General features: G+C 42.7%; 1 protein-coding gene across 4 annotated transcripts in view; it reads right to left on the bottom strand.

Moving 5' to 3' along the window:
• The window catches only part of GSAP (gamma-secretase activating protein), a 233,463-nt gene that overhangs the window by 28,444 nt on the left and 184,468 nt on the right, over positions 1-20,551 (bottom strand). For all 4 annotated transcript variants that reach the window (XM_063926993.1, XM_063926992.1, XM_063926990.1 and 1 more), the window contains 2 exons: positions 19,131-19,162; positions 17,762-17,823 (listed from right to left, as the gene is read on the bottom strand). In XM_063926993.1, coding sequence (XP_063783063.1) covers positions 17,762-17,823; positions 19,131-19,162 — 94 coding nt within the window. The remainder of the gene's footprint in view (positions 1-17,761; positions 17,824-19,130; positions 19,163-20,551) is intronic.

Below are 20,551 nucleotides of genomic sequence, written 5' to 3'. Positions count from 1 at the left end.
ACTGTCGACCAATCGTGGTCAACCTAGACATTGTCGACCTAGTTACTGTCGACTTTCAATACCACACCCATTCCACATAACACCAATGATTAATTAAATCCTGCAATTATATATTTTTTTTTAATTGGGTCAGTTTTACTGAAAATGTTCCAGTTATTCAATAAAACATAACAAAAGGGCAACAACAAAAGGCAAACAAAAAACACAGTAACATAGTAAAGTGCAAAATAAAATCAAGAACACAGTAAATAACCAGAATCAAAAGGCAACAAATTGAATCTTTACTAAGATTTTATCGTCACTACAACATTAAACAATTCATAAGTGAAATTTCAATGCAGAACATTCATACTCCAGTAATAAATAAACTTCAATAAATTTAAAACAACTTAGGGGGTCATTCAGATCTGATCGCTGGGCTGCTAATTTTGCTGTCCTGCGTTCAGATAGTCGCCGCCAAAGGGGAGTGTATCTTCGCCATGCAAGTTTGCGATGCTATGTATACGCTGAGCAGCTAAAATCCACTTTGAGCAGTCTCTGTGCAGCCATGGACTTACTCCTCCAGTGCGATCACATCAGGCTGATCGGGGTCGGAGCTGATGTCAGACACTCTTCCCTGAAAACGCTACGGCACGCCTGCGTTTTTCCAAACACTCTTAGTAAACGGGCAGTTGCAACCCACAAATGGCTTCTTCATGTCAATCACCTTGCGAACGACTGTGCGAATGGAATTTTCCAACCATCCCATCGCTGGCCGGCGATGCCCGTTGTTGTCAGACGCACGTGCGCATTGTGGTGCATACGCATGCACATTTAGTACCTGATCGCCCGCTGTGCAAAAACGCACAGCAGCGATCAGAACTGAATGATCCCCATAGTTAAGAATTCAAACTAAGAAATACAAAAGAGAAAAAGCAATTACGCAACCTGCTTGTTCGGCAACCTAGCCACCAATAACGAGTCCCGGACGACAGAAGACAAAAAACAATGAATGACATGGGTAGTAAGATAAGCAACTCGGAACAGAAGATATAAGGTATAACAGACCACAAAAGCATGTTTGCTCCTGATTTAGTGCATAGGGGCAGTCCAATCATTTGGATAAGATTTCATCAAATTTGGGCAGACTTTTACTGCTGCCATAGACAAAAGCGTTCATGTGCTATAGTAGAACTGACTAAATTAAACTTTTCAGACAAATAGTGGTGAGGAGCCCTATGCCTAGCAATGCAAACCTTGGCCAACAAATAAAAAATATTAACGTACAATTGAAGTGGCAGACAGGCTGTAATATAGAGTCCACATAAACATGCCCTGTAGTTAATCAAGGGAAGACGTATACCCGTTTGTATTATGCATTTGGTAACAGTAAAACAAAGAGAGGAGAAAATCAGGCAAACGAACAGTAGATACAAAAAAAAAAAAAAAAAAGGAGTACATGGAAGTGTGACTCCCAATACCCCTTTCACATCGCCAAAATAACACGGCTTTTTACCGGGTTGCTGCCGAGTCGACCCGGGTAGAGGTGCGGTGTGAAAGCACCAAACTGAATATCCTGGGACGTCCAACCCGGTATTTCTTCCCGGGTTAAAAGAAGGATTGAACACATGTCGAACCCGGATTATTGTGCACTAAAACGGTACAGTCCCGGGATATTTGACCCACCTATGAAGAAATCGTGCTGATTGGTTGTTTCCAGACAGCTGAGGTTTGTTTACAGTACTGCACTGCGAGCACACGTGTTGGAAAGCAATCTGCACAGTTCTGCACTCCTTTGGACCTCATTAGCCATGGCAAACTGGAGTGATGAGGAAGTCCGGGAGTTGCTGCAGATCAGGGGTGAAGAAGAAATACGTCGGCAGATAACAGGTACAGTCAGGGATGCGATAACATATCGCAACATTAGTAAAACGCTTGCAGCATCAGGCTTTATTAGGTCCCAACAGTAGGTGGTCAATAAGTTGAAGGCACTCAAGAAACAATATCACAAGGTTAATGACCACAATAGGAACCGCAGTGGTGCTGCCCGCATGGATTGGCAGTATTTTGAGCTGTGTGCCCATGCACTTCGCCATACCGCATTAGGCAGCCCTGTGACATTGTCAACCAATCTGGCTGCCGCTGAAACTAGCCATGCCTGTGCTTCAGAACCCCTCCCTCCTGTAGTGACCCCAGAGGCACGGATATCTCCGCCACCTACATTGTTTGTAGTTGAGCCAACACCCATGGCAGAAGATCCACTGCTGATGGAAGAAGAAGCCGGTGTGTTGCCTACAACACAGGTGGCTGATGAGATACAACCTGGACCTAGTGTGGCCGCAACAACCCCAACATCAACAACCCCAACGCAGCCTTTACAAGGACCATGTAAGTTAACAATTGTATAATTTCACCAAAATCTGGACATACACCGGTCTTATTATTTGGCTACTACCCGATTCCGATGTATATGCCAGAGAAAACATGTAGACAGTGGCCAAATAATAAAATATTCAAAAGTAATTGGAGATGAATTACAACTAAAATAATATTAAAAATGATAAATGTTGCAGTGTATGCAGTGTGTAGGTGGGAGGAGACCACAGACACGCTTGCTATCATCACTGCAGAGTCCTATGTGCTCTATGCAGAATATAAGTTTGTGTCTGTAGAAATCCTAACCCCCTGAGGTGATGCAAAAGCAAGGTTCTAGTCCTCATCAATTAATACATCAAAATGAATCTCCAATTTGTAATGCAAACCACACAGAGCACTTTCAAAACAGTCATAGAAAAAAATGAATTGTAGAAATGAAAGAACCCAGAAACGACAACAGCTGATGCGGGCGGAACTGGGGGTGGGAGCACAGTGAAGACTGGAATTGCATGTTAAATTGTGCAAGGAGACCATGCTGGAGCTGTAGTTAATGGTATAAAATTGTCTTAGGGGGACCAAACTCCAAGCACAATTGCTCAAAATTTTAAACCCACCATACTCCTATAGGCAAACAATACTATCCAATAGTCACGCAGAAGAAACTAAAGGTCTCCAAAAACTAGTTGAGGTTATACATCAAGTAGATACAGTAATCTGTGGTTCTGATGCTCCAGTTTGAGAAAGCTTTGCGGCAAAACACGCATCACAAGGCTCTTTCGAATCAGGCACAGACACCACCACTGATGCTCTCCTGCTGGCATCAGTATTCACTACTTAAAGAAAGGGGTACAGGCCACAGTTAAGTTGCAGGGATATTCAGAAAAATGAAACAAGTACAATTACAGAGGAGAAGGTCCAAACAGAACTCTCAAAGCTGAAAGTGGACAAATCTATGGGGCCAGATGGGATACATCCAAGGATATTAAAAGAACTTAAAGAGGTGCTGGTAGTACCATTGACAGAATTATTCAGTCATTAGCTACAGGAGTAATTCCAGAGTACTGGAAAAGAGCGAACGTAGTCCCACTGCACAAAAGAAGTGGAAGCAAGGAAGAGGCAAACAACTACAGACCAGTGAGTCTTACATTAATAATAGGGAAACACTCTTAAAAGAAAGAGTTGTAGATCATCTAAAATCCAGCAATTTACAGGATTCCAAACAGCATCGGTTCAATGGGGGGGACTTCATGTCAAACAAATCTTATTGACTTTTATGACTGTGTGACTAAAGTGATGGGTAAAGGTGGAGCCGTGGATATACTGTAGCTCATCTAGACTTTAGTAAGGCTTTTGACACTGTTCCACAGTGCAGACTGCTACAGTGCCTTGCTAAAGTATTCACCCCCTTAGCCTTTTACCTATTTTGTTACATTACAACCTGTAATTTAATTATTTTTTTAATCCGAATTTTATGTGATGGATCTGCACAAAATAGTCTAAGTTGGTGAAGTGAAATGAGAAAAATGTATATAAAAAAGAATTTTTATAAATGAAAGTCTGAAAATTGGTATGTGCATACGTATTCATCCCCTTTGCTTTGAAGCCCCTCAAAAGTTCTGGGGCAACCAATTACCTTTAGAAGTCACATAATGGGGGAGATTCAATGGTTTGAAAAGTCAGTTGGGTGTCTGTTTTTTCCTATCTAATAGACAGGAAAAAACAGACACCCAACCGACTTTTCAAACATTTGAATTCCACCCAATGAGTGAAATGAAGTCCACCGGTGTGCAATCTAAATGTCATATGATCTGTCAGTATAAACACACCTTTTCTGAAAGGCCCCAGATGGTGGAACACCACTAAGCAAGAGGCATCACACCATGAAGACCAAGGAGCTCTTTAAACAGGTCAGGGACAAAGTTGTTGAGAAGTACAAGTCAGGGTTGGGTTATAAAAAGATATCCAACTCTTTAATGATCCCCCGGAGCACCATCAAATCCATCATCTTCAAATGGAAAGAACATGGTACAACAACAAACCTGCCAAGAGAGGGCTGGCCACCAAAACTCACAAACCGGGCAAGGAGGGCATTAATCAGAGAGGCAGCACAGAGACCAAAGGTAACCCTAAAGGAGCTGCAGAGTTCCACAGCAGAGACTGGTGTATCTGGGCATGCGACCACAATAAGCCGTACACTCCACAGAGCTGGGCTTTATGGAAGAGTTGCCAGAAAAAAAAACATTACTTAGTGTTAAAAATAAGAAGGCATGTTTTGAGTTTGCCAGAAGGCATGTGGACAACTCCCCAAATGTATGGAGGAAGGTGCTCTGGTCAGATGAGACAAAAATTTTACTTTTCGGCCACCAAGGAAAACGCCATGTCTGGCGCAAACCCAACACATCCCATCAGCCCAAGAACACCATCCCAACAGTGACACATGGTGGTGGCAGCATCATGATTTGGGGATGCTTTTCAGCAGCAGGGACTTTCAAGTCGAGGGAAAGGTGGATGGTGCTAAATACAGGGATATTCTTGAGCAAAACCTGTTTCAGTCTGCCTGTGATTTGAGACTGGGACAGAGGTTCAACTTCCAGCAGGATAATGACCCGAAGCATACTGCTAAAGCAAAACTCGAGTGGTTTAAGGGGAAACATTTAAATGTGTTGGAATGGTCTAGTCAAAGCCCAGCTCTCAATCCAATTGAGAATCTGTGGTCAGACTTGAAGATTGCTGTTCACAAACGCAAACCATCCAGCATGAAGAACCTGGAGCAGTTGTGCCTTGAGGAATGGGCAAAAATCCCAGTGGCAAGATGTGGCAAACACAGAGACTTATCCAAAGCGACTTGCAGCTGCAATTGCCGCAAAAGGTTACTCTACAAAGTACTGACTTTAGGGGGGTGAACAGTTATGCACGCTTAAGCTTTCGGTTATTTTGTCCTATTTGTTGTTTGCTTCACAATAAAAGAAAACATCTTCAAATTTGTAGGAATATTCTGTGAATAAAATGATGCAAACCTTCAAACAATCCATTTTAATTCCAGGTTGCGAGGCAACAAAACATGAAAAATGCAAAGGGGGGTGAATCCTTTTGCAATGCACTGTAAATAAACTTGAACTCTTGGTATTGGATACTAGGATTATTGAATGGATACGGTCTTGGCTGTAGGATAGAAAGGAGAGAGTTGTGGTAAATGGAGTGCATTCACAGGAGGGAAATGTTACCAGTGGGAGTACCCCAGGAATCTGTACTTGGATCAATGCTTTTTAAGATCTTTATTGGTGACATTGCAAATGACATTAAAGGGGGGGGGGGGAACAAATGATTGAGGATCTAGGTAGACTAGAGGAATAGTCAAGAGTGTGGCAATTACAGTTTATTGCCACACAATGCAAAACCACTTGGGTCTTAAAAATCCAAAGGCTAAATATAGTATTAATGGCACTATACTGAAAACTACTGAGGCCGAAAGAGATCTAGGACATACTTACCGACAATCTGGCTGCCCCGTCGGAGCAGCGGGGGTGTGGAGATGCGTCTTAATGACGCTTAGGGGCGGGGTTGGGGGCGTGGCTGCACGATCACGTCATCGTAACCCCGCCCCCTGTCTAGCAAAGCCGTTAATATTGACATTGCAAGGCAGGGGGCGGGGCCAGGATGACGCGAATCGCGTCATCTGACTCCCGGACCGCGCACTTTGAACTGCACCACCGGGGGTTATGTAGATGATGTGGGTGGGTTGCGGGTGGTTGGCACTCGTCCGGGAGACTTGCCTTTTCTTCCGGGGGGCCGGGAGCGCCACCCGATTTTCGGGAGCCTCCCGGCCATTCCGGGAGAGTAGGCAAGTATGATCTAGGAGTCACTATTTCAGGTGACTTAAAGGCATGTAAGCAATGTAACATAGCAATGAGGAAGGCTAGTCAGATGCTTGGCTGCATTGGGAGAAAAATCAGCAGCAGAAAGAAAATAATAATGCCACTGTATGGGTCACTCGTATGGCTTTACCGAGAATACTGTGTTCAACTCTGGAGGCCATATCTTCAAAAGGATATTAATACATTAGAGACTGTACAAAGAAGGGCAAGTAAATTGGTGCATGGCCTACATCACAAAACATACCCAGAAAGACTAAAAATTCTCAGTATGTATAGTTTGGAGCAGAGAAGGGAAAGGGGGGACATGATAGAAAATTTCAAACACATCAAGTCCAGGAGGGAAACATTCTTCAAATGAAGAGAAGCAATAGGACACAAGGACACACATTGAGACTGGAGGGAGGTAGGTTCAGGGGAAATTTGAGGAAAAATGACTTCACAGAAAGGGTAGTGGACAAGTGGAATAGCCTCCCATCAAAGGTGGTAGAGGCCAAGACAGTAGAGCAATTTAAACATGCATGGGATAGACAGAAGGATATCCTTACAAAGAAATAAGGATCAAATAAGTTTTGAGATAAAAATATGGTAAAAAAAAAAAAAAAAGGGGGTAGACTAGGTGGGCCAAGTGGTTCTTATCTGCCGTCAAATTCTATCTATGCAACATATCCAGATCAGTATCTGACAGACAAAACAGCCATTAAACTGCTTACTTCCCTCCACAGGTTCCTATATTAAGCCCAGGCTGGATCACCCTACAATGTCTCAGGTCGACTCCCCATCCTGAGCACTGAAAGTAGATAGGTGTATCTATGCTTTCTCACACCTAAATCAGTTGCCCCGGCTCTCTCATCCACCATTCTATGCCTCACAACACGGACAGCAGAAGCAGAGTGACAGCTACAGTTTTATTCTTTCTTTCTTCTCCCAACATACCAATACACTCTCCGGATAGACAGTGGCGCACCCAGGGGGGGTTTCAGAGCACCCAGAATCCCCCCTCCACTGTATATATAAGTGTACTGTATGTATATATATATATATATATATATATATATATATATACACATACACAGAAGAAAGTCCTGTACTCGCATCAAATTTTCCAAGGTGGGTGCTATCCCAACAGAACGAGGTCCGCTGAATATATTGGTGTCCACACTAGTGGCGGGTGCACTCTCACAAATGTACTCAAATTCTTTAGTAGATATCAGTTGTTCTTTATTGTAGCCTCATAAATCGACGTTTCGACCCTTCCACAAGGTCTTTTTCAAGAAAGGCAGTACGATATCTTTATTGTTTCATGATGTACAAAGTTTAAACAATGCCTAAAAAGAATACAAAAATGAAAAGAGACTCAGCCTCCCAGGCCCCTTAATGCTGGCAGAAAAACTATATGAACTGGGCTGGAATTACCCTATTCACATAGTGACTATAGTGTCAACTTAATATAATTCATAAAACACCACATGACCACCTTCAACCGAAGTGTAATAAATCACCAAAAGTGTTCAAAGGAGCCACCTTAGTCCCTAAGGCATGAGTAGTGCTTATCCACCATAGAGTGCCTTATTTTACCATTTAACCCACTCGTGGGTACCATGCCGATATAGACTCTCATAAAAAACAAAACGATCACTTACACATGGTCTTAAAAACGGAATAGCAATATCCAGAACCGGTGAATTGCCAACATTACATGTGGTCCTCTGATAGCTGCATAAAAATTAACCGTTAGACAATGAAAACAGCTCCACAGTTTTAAACAGGATGATATCAATATTAATCTGCTGTTACCTATAGCGATAACTGTGAAGATATGATGCATCCTGGGATCATAGTTTTTCACTACGGCTGCTCAGACAAACCTACTAAGAAAATATTGACTCTTCAAAATGTACAAGTCTCACGACTTAAGTCAGCCAATATAAACAAACTGCTAGGCAAATATTGACTCTTCAAAATGTACAAGTCTCACGACTGAAGTCAGCAAATATAAACAAACCACACTTACCAAGTACTGGAGCCTGCCATGTGTTCCCAGGATGCTTGCTAGGAACTGCCTGACCACGGAGGTATTTATACCCCCAGACCGGAAGTACATCCACACAGAACAATTAGCTCCACAGCCAACTCTAAACAAGAAAATGTATACCAGCTACAGACACCCACTGTACGCCAGCTGACGACCCGGCGAGCACTGCTCTCCGCCTGCCTCTGGCTCCAAAACCTGCACACTCGATCGCGTCTTGCGTTCCACTGAACCGGAAGCAGGACGCTATGCATTCCAAAACTCCGGAAGTGGACGCCGTGTATCTCTAACAAGGCGGACACTCTACCTATTCTCACACGCCATAATACAGTCATATGAGGTTGCGTCATGCGTTCCACTCAACGATACTATTTATTCCTCTCGACAGGGCATTTTAGCAGTGACTTGCATGCGTATATATCTAGCAACACTTAGATTCTCCAATAAACTAATCAATCAGGTGTGCAATGTACTCAGCCCGCTGGACCTATACAGAACTAGGTGGCTCAGGGAATATATCCTGATCTCATAACATCATGACCTCAAATCTAATCGATATTAGTAGTAGTTTAAATTCATGCCATCCGGGACCTGGGAGGATGGGCTAACACATATCAAACATAAGACAAACAACAATATTATACACATAACACACAATCTCTATAAAAACACCCCATAGGGGTTGTTTTCGTTTAATCCTCGCGGGGACACCGTATCCAAGTGGCTGATCCAAAAGCACTCCCTCTGTTTCAGCCTCTTGGTCCGATCTCCACCGGTGACACTTGGGGGCACCCAATCTATGATTTTACATTTTAAACTGGCTACCTGATGACGGGCCTCAATAAAATGTCGGGCCACCGGCTTATCTGATTTACCGCTGTTTAATGCGACATGTATAGATGAGCGGTGGTTCGCCATTCGGTCCCTAAAGCTGCGGGTTGTTAACCCAACATAAAACAATCCACAGGGGCATTTTAGAATGTAGATGACAAAATCTGATCTGCAGTGTAGATGATATTTGAGTTTAATGGTCGAACCAGTGTGTGGATGAGAAAATGTCGGGCCAACCATCATCGAACGACAAGTGGTGCAGCTCCCACACGAGAAACAACCTGGTTTTTGCTGCAACAACTGGGTGGTAGACATAGGAGCGTTAGGATATAATACAGGTCTCATAAGCATTTGCTTTAAGTTCGGTCCCCTACGGTAGGCTAACATAGGAGGATTCATACGTGAGAAGGGTAATGCTGGATCAGTGCTGACGATTGGCCAGTGTTTCTTAAGTACCTTGTTGAGATGCCCCGAATGGTTATCATACCGTGTCGCAAAGACTAGCCGGTTGTCTAGTTTATCTTTATTTTTGGGCTGTCTCCCTGCAAAAATATCACGGGCCTTGGACAAACAGTGGGAGAGTGTTTTGTGTGTATACCCACGTTCTAAAAAACGCTCTTTGACCTCTGTGAGTTGAGTTTCAATGTTAATACGGTCTGAATTAATTCTTAATACTCTTAAGAATTGGGACACTGGCAAGTTTTCCTTTAATGCAGGGGGATGATGGCTTGTCGCATGCAGCGTCAAATTTCTGTCAGTCGGTTTTCTATAGACAGAGGTAACAAAAGAATCCCCAACCTTGCTAATGTGTACATCTAAAAAGTCAATTTCAGACCCCGAAATACTTGAAGTAAATCTTATAGGGCTGTCGAGCTGATTGAGATTATTGACCATTGTGTGGAAGGATGACTCAGAACCGTGCCACAACAAGAAAACATCATCGATAAATCGACGATAAAATAGGATTTGATGGCCATACTGTCTATTGCACCAACTGAATGTATCATTGAACTCACCGAAATGGTTCTACGTTCTAATCATTTTTTGTATAAAGACAAGTATTTTATACAACTAGCGGGGACAGCGATGGGGTCCAATTTGGCCCCCTCGTATGCCAATTTATATATGACCAACTATGAGACAACTCAGATTTTCCCACAGTATGGCCATCAAATCCTATTTTATCGTCGATTTATCGATGATGTTTTCTTGTTGTGGCACGGTTCTGAGTCATCCTTCCACACAATGGTCAATAATCTCAATCAGCTCGACAGCCCTATAAGATTTACTTCAAGTATTTCGGGGTCTGAAATTGACTTTTTAGATGTACACATTAGCAAGGTTGGGGATTCTTTTGTTACCTCTGTCTATAGAAAACCGACTGACAGAAATTTGACGCTGCATGCGACAAGCCATCATCCCCCTGCATTAAAGGAAAACTTGCCAGTGTCCCAATTCTTAAGAGTATTAAGAATTAATTCAGACCGTATTAACATTGAAACTTAACTCACAGAGGTCAAAGAGCGTTTTTTAGAATGTGGGTATACACACAAAACACTCTCCCACTGTTTGTCCAAGGCCCGTGATATTTTTGCAGGGAGACAGCCCAAAAATAAAGATAAACTAGACAACCGGCTAGTCTTTGCGACACGGTATGATAACCATTCGGGGCATCTCAACAAGGTACTTAAGAAACACTGGCCAATCGTCAGCACTGATCCAGCATTACCCTTCTCACGTATGAATCCTCCTATGTTAGCCTACCGTAGGGGACCGAACTTAAAGCAAATGCTTATGAGACCTGTATTATATCCTAACGCTCCTATGTCTACCACCCAGTTGTTGCAGCAAAAACCAGGTTGTTTCTCGTGTGGGAGCTGCACCACTTGTCGTTCGATGATGGTTGGCCCGACATTTTCTCATCCACACACTGGTTCGACCATTAAACTCAAATATCATCTACACTGCAGATCAGATTTCGTCATCTACATTCTAAAATGCCCCTGTGGATTGTTTTATGTTGGGTTAACAACCCGCAGCTTTAGGGACCGAATGGCGAACCACCGCTCATCTATACATGTCGCATTAAACAGCGGTAAATCAGATAAGCCGGTGGCCCGACATTTTATTGAGGCCAGTCATCAGGTAGCCAGTTTAAAATGTAAAATCATAGATTGGGTGCCCCCAAGTGTCACCGGTGGAGATCGGACCAAGAGGCTGAAACAGAGGGAGTGCTTTTGGATCAGCCACTTGGATACGGTGTCCCCGCGAGGATTAAACGAAAACAACCCCTATGGGGTGTTTTTATAGAGATTGTGTTTTATGTGTATAATATTGTTGTTTGTCTTATGTTTGATATGTGTTAGCCCATCCTCCCAGGTCCCGGATGGCATGAATTTAAACTACTACTAATATCGATTAGATTTGAGGTCATGATGTTATGAGATCAGGATATATTCCCTGAGCCACCTAGTTCTGTATAGGTCCAGCGGGCTGAGTACATTGCACACCTGATTGATTAGTTTATTGGAGAATCTAAGTGTTGCTAGATATATACACATGCAAGTCACTGCTAAAATGCCCTGTCGAGAGGAATAAATAGTATCGTTGAGTGGAACGCATGACGCAACCTCATATGACTGTATTATGGCGTGTGAGAATAGGTAGAGGAGTGTCCGCCTTGTTAGAGATACACGGCGTCCACTTCCGGAGTTTTGGAACGCATAGCGTCCTGCTTCCGGTTCAGTGGAACGCAAGACGCGATCGAGTGTGCAGGTTTTGGAGCCAGAGGCGGGCGGAGAGCAGTGCTCGCCGGGTCGTCAGCTGGCGTACAGTGGGTGTCTGTAGCTGGTATACATTTTCTTGTTTAGAGTTGGCTGTGGAGCTAATTGTTCTGTGTGGATGTACTTCCGGTCTGGGGGTATAAATACCTCCGTGGTCAGGCAGTTCCTAGCAAGCATCCTGGGAACACATGGCAGGCTCCAGTACTTGGTAAGTGTGGTTTGTTTATATTTGCTGACTTCAGTCGTGAGACTTGTACATTTTGAAGAGTCAATATTTGCCTAGCAGTTTGTTTATATTGGCTGACTTAAGTCGTGAGACTTGTACATTTTGAAGAGTCAATATTTTCTTAGTAGGTTTGTCTGAGCAGCCGTAGTGAAAAACTATGATCCCAGGATGCATCATATCTTCACAGTTATCGCTATAGGTAACAGCAGATTAATATTGATATCATCCTGTTTAAAACTGTGGAGCTGTTTTCATTGTCTAACGGTTAATTTTTATGCAGCTATCAGAGGACCACATGTAATGTTGGCAATTCACCGGTTCTGGATATTGCTATTCCGTTTTTAAGACCATGTGTAAGTGATCGTTTTGTTTTTTATGAGAGTCTATATCAGCATGGTACCCACGAGTGGGTTAAATGGTAAAATAAGGCACTCTATGGTGGATAAGCACTACTCATGCCTTAGGGACTAAGGTGGCTCCTTTGAACACTTTTGGTGATTTATTACACTTCGGTTGAAGGTGGTCATGTGGTGTTTTATGAATTATATTAAGTTGACACTATAGTCACTATGTGAATAGGGTAATTCCAGCCCAGTTCATATAGTTTTTCTGCCAGCATTAAGGGGCCTGGGAGGCTGAGTCTCTTTTCATTTTTGTATTCTTTTTAGGCATTGTTTAAACTTTGTACATCATGAAACAATAAAGATATCGTACTGCCTTTCTTGAAAAAGACCTTGTGGAAGGGTCGAAACGTCGATTTATGAGGCTACAATAAAGAACAACTGATATCTACTAAAGAATTTGAGTACATTTGTGAGAGTGCACCCGCCACTAGTGTGGACACCAATATATATATATATATATATATATATATATATATATATATATATATATATATATATATATATATATATATATATATATATAGACACATATATATGCATGTTTAATATGCATGTTTAATATGCTATGTATATATATATATATATATATATATATATATATATATACACACATATATATATATATATATATATATACACACATACAAATACACACACACACTAGTTTTACGGACCCAGCATATACTGGGTCACCTCAGTCCCCACCCCCGTGATTGGCTCCACCCAGTTCTGGAAACCCCCCCATGCAAATCCTGCGTTTGCCACTGCGGATAGACACCATTAGTCTACAGGTGGTTGATTACCACAAATTGAAGATTTACTGCTTAATTGATACATATTATTGCATATCACCTCTTATCTATGACTAATTACATGTTTTGACCTACAGCATTAAATTATCTGAATATATAACTATTTTGGGTGCAGAATACATCACCCTCAATACTTTAGATTTATTATTATTTAATGTTACGTTTATGCTGGATACAACACTATTCTAGCTTTGTGCTATTGGACATATGTCCTAATCAGGTCCATTCTTCCATGGGGTACCCTTTATGTTCTCTGATTATCCAGTGCCAGAACTGGCAATGTACTTGGCAACGTTATATACCAATTACACGTGCACGTGTGTCCAGTTGATTCTACTTGCTTATGTAATTCATTGATGTCGCACAGCAGTGGCAAGTAAATGATTTATATTTTTAGAATTATTGTTAAAATGTATGTGATTGCTCATAAACAGCCACACTTTACTGTTGCCCACAACTATTTCACTAAAAAACAGTGATTGGATTACTTTTACTCAGTGGTTCCTAAACTGTGTGCCGTGGCACCATAGGGTACCTCAGGACACTTGCAGGGGTGCCTTGGATTGGTGGTCCAGGACCAATTCAAATTATTTATGGTCAATATAATAGGCAAAACCAGTGCTAGTGGCTGTCAGTCATAAAATATGTGGACAAACAGAAGTGGATCTTGTCCCTCACCACATAACTGATCCCAAGGATGACATATAAACACAATTTACTTCACTTAATATTTCTTTCTAAATTTCTCCATAACAAACTTTTGGCCTGGGAGTGCTGTGAAAAAATTCTGTTACTCTAGGGCGACGTGATTTAAAAAAAGTTTGGGAAAGTCTAGCCTAGTCACTCAGCTATGGCACACTTAAACCATAAACTAGTGACATAATGTGACTTGCGCAAAGTTTATGTCCCTGCAGTGCCCTAAATGGAGCATCAGCCTCTGACATGCAGGAGAAAAAGTAGCAACGTCTTTCCTGTGAAGCTCTCGACTGCTGCTTCTCAATGTCAGTGATGGGGTCCGTGGTGGGGCATACACTCCATAGTGCTTGCGTCCAAGTTTCATTATGTCGCTATTCAGGGGGAGAGCAATACTACTCTGCTCATGTGTACAAATTTATTGTACACTATGGGGTGTATTCAATAGCTGTCGGAAGCTGCCGTCTTGTCGGAAAGATGGCAGCTTCCAACAGATTTCAGTCGGAAGGGGTTCCGACCTATTCAAAATGTGCAGATTTTTTCTGACAAGTCGAGAATTCCCGGCTTGTCGGAAAACACGTGGATCGGCGGAATAGCCGCCGATCTCCGTGTTTCTGTAGGAAATGGGGCCAAATCAGACAGGTTTTGGCCCCCTTTCCGACAAACTCAATCCGACTTGAAAACAAGTCGGATTGAGGTGAGGAGACGGCAAGCGGTGCGGGGGGCTAAGGGGATCGGGGATGATAGGTACCTTGACGGCCGCCCCCAGCCAGGCACCTCTCTCCCTACAGCGCCTCCCCCGCCGCTGCATGTCCCCCCGCCACTCTCTGCTACCCCCACCGGCCGCCAATCTCAGCGGCAGGACAGGACACCGGGAACAGGCAAATCCGACAGTTGGATTTGGCTCAAATCCGACAGTCGGATTTGACCGTTCACTGAATAGCCCTTGTCGGATCCATTCTGACAAACTCATGTCGAAATGGATCCGACAATTATTGAATACACCCTTATAAAAATTTGCCTGCACTTGTTCCACCTCTTCAGGGGAAAGGGTTTGAAAATCTGTCATATGCTCAAATATAAATATACATACATTTGTAATACACCAAAGCAGTGCTGATAGCTGCCAATCATAGAATATGTGGACAAACATAAGCAAATCATATCCTGTACCACATAATTGAACATGTAAACACAATTTATTTAAAAAAAAAATTTTTTTGTAAATTTCTCAATGAAAAACTTTGGGCCTCGGGTGCTGTGAAAAAATTCGGATACTCTAGGGCGCCGTGAAAAAAAAAAAAAAGTTTGCAAACCACTGCTTTATTTATTGGAGTTAAAACTGCAGTTTACTGTATCCTAATATTGGATCTATCTAGTTTTAGGGGAACATGTACTAAGAGTGATAAAAGTGGAGAAGCTGCCCACGGCAAACAATCAGCACTGACTTAACATTTCTAATTTGCATACTATACAATTGGTTGCCATGGGAAATTTCTCCACTGGCTCACTTCTCCACTTTTATCACTGCTTAGTACATGTTCCCCTTAGTTTATTATACTGAAGACCTTTATTCCCCCCTCTGTGTGACTAGGTGAAATCAATAGAGCTTTGTAAATATGTTTACAATTGCATGTCAGTCTTTTTGCGTTCTATTAAAAGTTATGTTTTGACATATGTATATACAATTACAATAAGAGTGCCCCCACAATAGAGTTTTCTTCATTCTATTTTACTCTTTAGTGGAGCTGCAAACTCTATGGGTGCATCACAGATAATTCACTGTGTTCCCTTTGAATTATATATCCTAATACATTGTTGGTTCTCGAAATACAATTTTGTTTTTGATGGTCCACTGTGGAATCATCTCTATCAATTTGACACTTGCATACTAAGTAAATAAAACACTTCTTTTCATAAATAAACAGGTGAATGAAAGGTTACAGAGGTTTCATTTCATTAAAGTGAATTTCACAAAATGTGTTTTATTTACAGTTGTTTCGTATTTTCATATAATGCACAGAGATACTGCGACCACTGAGCACTCCCCACAGCAGCACACACCAACTGTATATTAACAAAATGGGCAAAATCTGATTTATATGAATTGTCACAAGTGGTTTTACCATTTTGTGCTTGAAATGCAACACCAGTAGATAAGGACCCGTTGAAAAGGTGTAAGTAAACAGTATGCTAGGTTTAGAATTAGATGTCTTCTAGAGGGATTGATAGGTATTTAGCTTGTGGTATATTGGGGTAGTGAGGGCTTGTGGTGTATTGGGGTAGTGAGGGCTTGTGGTGTATTGGGGCAGTGAGGGCTTGTGGTGTGTATTGGGGTAGTGAGGGCTTGTGGTGTGTATTGGGGCAGTGAGGGCTTGTGGTGTGTATTGGGGCAGTGAGGGCTTGTGGTGTGTATTGGGGCAGTGAGGGCTTGTGGTGTGTATTGGGGCAGTGAGGGCTTGTGGTGTGTATTGGGGTAGTGAGGGCTTGTGGTGTGTATTGGGGTAGTGAGTGCTTGTGGTGTGTATTGGGGTAGTGAGTGCTTGTGGTGTGTATTGGGGTAGTGAGGGCTTGTGGTGTGTATTGGGGTAGTGAGGGCTTGTGGTGTGTATTGGGGTAGTGAGAGCTTGAGGTGTATTGGGGTAGTGAGGGCTTGTGGTGTATTGGGGTAGTGAGGGCTTGTGGTGTATTGGGGTAGTGAGGGCCTGTGGTGTATTGGGGTAGTGAGGGCTTGTGGTGTATTGGGGTAGTGAGGGCTTGTGGTGTATTGGGGTAGTGAGGGCTTGTGGTGTGTATTGGGGTAGTGAGGGCTTGTGGTGTGTATTGGGGTAGTGAGGGCTTGTGGTGTGTATTGGGGCAGTGAGGGCTTGTGGTGTGTATTGGGGCAGTGAGGGCTTGTGGTGTGTATTGGGGCAGTGAGGGCTTGTGGTGTGTATTGGGGCAGTGAGGGCTTGTGGTGTGTATTGGGGCAGTGAGGGCTTGTGGTGTGTATTGGGGCAGTGAGGGCTTGTGGTGTGTATTGGGGCAGTGAGGGCTTGTGGTGTGTATTGGGGTAGTGAGGGCTTGTGGTGTGTATTGGGGTAGTGAGGGCTTGTGGTGTGTATTGGGGTAGTGAGGGCTTGTGGTGTATTGGGGTAGTGAGGGCTGAGGGCTTGTGGTGTATTGGGGTAGTGAGGGCTTGTGGTGTATTGGGGTAGTGAGGGCCTGTGGTGTATTGGGGTAGTGAGGGCTTGTGGTGTATTGGGGTAGTGAGGGCTTGTGGTGTGTATTGGGGTAGTGAGGGCTTGTGGTGTGTATTGGGGTAGTGAGTGCTTGTGGTGTGTATTGGGGTAGTGAGCGCTTGTGGTGTGTATTGGGGTAGTGAGGGCTTGTGGTGTGTATTGGGGTAGTGAGGGCTTGTGGTGTGTATTGGGGTAGTGAGGGCTTGTGGTGTGTATTGGGGTAGTGAGGGCTTGTGGTGTGTATTGGGGTAGTGAGAGCTTGAGGTGTATTGGGGTAGTGAGGGCTTGTGGTGTATTGGGGTAGTGAGGGCTTGTGGTGTATTGGGGTAGTGAGGGCCTGTGGTGTATTGGGGTAGTGAGGGCTTGTGGTGTATTGGGGTAGTGAGGGCTTGTGGTGTATTGGGGTAGTGAGGGCCTGTGGTGTATTGGGGTAGTGAGGGCTTGTGGTGTGTTCATATTCTGGAAAAATATGTGCTCCAATGGAACCCAATGCCAATTTCCATATGGTTACTATGTTATAATTTATACATACCAGACCCATAAGATCTTTCTGTTCATAATCATCTTCTTGGTTTAATGGTACTATTCTTTTATCTAGAAAAAGCAACAATGATATATAAAGCGGAGATCATGCTCAGTAATTTACGTCCAGCGACTCCCCAAGAACGGACTTATTTATACAGTGGGGAAGGCTGAAAACGGTTCTCACAAGTATTCATCAGTGTTACAATGAATGCACTATGTAGAATAAACAATCTACATAGCACCTACTGTATGTGGCTATGAACTTGGTCTCATTTGCACATACCACTCATCATAAAGAACATTTCCCAATAGATTACAGACATTACAAACTTCCAGGATTATTGCTCCTGTACTATGGGGGTCATTCCGACCCGATCGCTCGCTGCAGTTTGTCGCAGCGAGGCGATAGGGTCGGAACTGCGTATGCGCATGGCAGTCGTCGGTGCCCAGCGATCGCCTCTGAGACAGAGGCGGTCGCTGGGCGGGAGGGGGCTCAACGGCGGCATTAACCCGCCGTTTAAGGGGAACGGTCCAGCCAGCCGCAGGAGCTGCGCTGGCCGGGAGTTACTCCTCAAATACAAAGGCATCGCCACTGTGCGATGCTTTTGTATTTGTGCGGGGAAGGGGGGGGTGGCACTGACATGCGGGGCGGACTAGCCCTGTGCTGGGCGTCCCCCCGCATGTCTGAGTTTACGATCGTAGCTGTGCTAAACTTAGCACAGCTATGATCAACTCGGAATGACCCCCAATGTCCCAGCTATCACTTCGATTTACAGAAAGACATCACTTAAGAGATACTAATGTACCTTTTTTCATTTACAGGGTTATACTTTGTTCTGGATACAAAGCTTGCTTGAACAGAAGTCCAGGCAAAAAAAGTGAGTGTTTGGGTCCTCTTTGTATTCCATTCCACCAGGACAATGTTTGCAATATAAGTTAACAAGATACTGTTAATATTGCATATATATATATGAAATTGCAAGAAAAAAGTTCTGCAATTGTCATTTAAATTCCAATTTCTGCCCCAATGCTGATGCCTCTTGGTCAGTAGTTTAACAACGGACTGAACAGAAAAACATCAAAATAAGAAAGAACTCCACTAAAAATGGATATACAGTATTACTTTATAGCTTATACAGATTTTGGTTGACTGGAAGCTGCATGAAGTGTTTTAGAGTGGATGGAACATTGCTGTATTAATCTACAGTTCCAAATATTTAGCCAATTTTTATTTTTATTTTTTAAAGATGTGACATGTAAATAAGGAAAACTGTACTCTGCCAATAACAAAGCAATATATTTATTGATACAAGTCAGTGACACAGGAAATGGGACATACTTTTACAAACATATGAATTTAAAATTGCCCTATTTACCATATTTCCCTGTGTTCATATTTAAAAGAACCCTGAAAAAAAAAATATATATATGTAATATGTGGCAAAAAAAAACATAATTAAAAAATTATCAATCTGTGGATGACTCAAAGAGAATATGAAGTTACCCTACTTTATAGTTTCCAAATTAAAAGCAGCTTCATACAAAAAAAGTAACGCCTAATGGAAAAACTCTACAATTCTAACATGTAAAGCAAGTCATTTGGTAGCAATGCCTGCAGATATATGGGCATAGCAAGATAAATGTCACATGAGAATCAGCCTATAACTCTGCACACATGAAAATACAGAAGTTTGTCACTTACATTCAAGGGCTCATGTTAAAATTAGTGAAGTGGGAGAGGATTTGGAAAAGTATTCTATTGGAATAAAAAATCACCTACAGTATACTTTATGAATAACTACATATGCAGATTTAAATAGCACGGTGATAAAGTATCAGCCAACCAGCTCCTAACTGCCATGTGACAGGCTGTGTTTGAAAAAGGACAGTTAGGAGCTGATTGGGTGGTACTTTATCACAGTGCAATCTAGCTCTCTACAAGGCTTTATAAATCTGGGCCTACATCTGTAAAGCTTTTATGTCAAACCAGCTGAAGATAACAAAAGACAGCTTGATCTGTACTCTGTTTACAATAAAACCCATAATTCCGATGTAAGATCAAATCTCTAAAATTAAAAATATGTAGCAAACTTATACAAATTGGGGGATCCATGGCGGGTGTGGTTCATCAAATCGACAGTGTCTAGGTCAACAATGTTTAGGTCGACCACTATAGGTCGACAGTCACTAGGTCGACATGGATGGAAGGTCGACAGGGTTTCTAGGTCGACATGTGCTAGGTCGACATGTGCTAGGTCGACAGGTCTAAAGGTCGACATGAGGTTTTTTTTTTTTTTTTTGTCGTTTTCTTCGTAGAGTGACCAGGATCCCAAATTAGTGCACCGCTTCGCTCGCCATGCTTCGGGCATGGTGCCTTCGCTCCGCTACCGCTTCACTCGGCACACTTTACCGTTCCAATCGTAGTCCACGTGGATCGTTAAGTATGAAAAAATTCAAAAAAAGAAAAAAATGTGAAAAACTCATGTCGACCTTTAGACCAGTCGACCTAGCACATGTCGACCTAGAAACCCTGTCGACCTTCCCTCCATGTCGACCTAGTGACTGTCGATCTATAGTGGTCGACCTAAACATTGTCGACCTAGACACTGTCGATCTTCAGACCGGATCCCTCCATGGCACATTGGGGAAAGGAGAAAGTGAATCTAGGTGCTCACCCATCCATATATCATTCTATATATTAATTTATACAAATTCACGAGCATACATACTTACAAATACCCCCAGCCGAAGGTAAGTGATATACTTTCTGGGTTTAAGGCATACTAGCAGTGTCTCC

This window comes from Pseudophryne corroboree, chromosome 6, assembly GCF_028390025.1.
Source record: "Pseudophryne corroboree isolate aPseCor3 chromosome 6, aPseCor3.hap2, whole genome shotgun sequence".
NCBI lineage: Eukaryota > Metazoa > Chordata > Amphibia > Anura > Myobatrachidae > Pseudophryne > Pseudophryne corroboree.
Note: the sequence above shows the minus strand (reverse complement) of the source record. Positions and strands in the feature narration are given on the sequence as shown.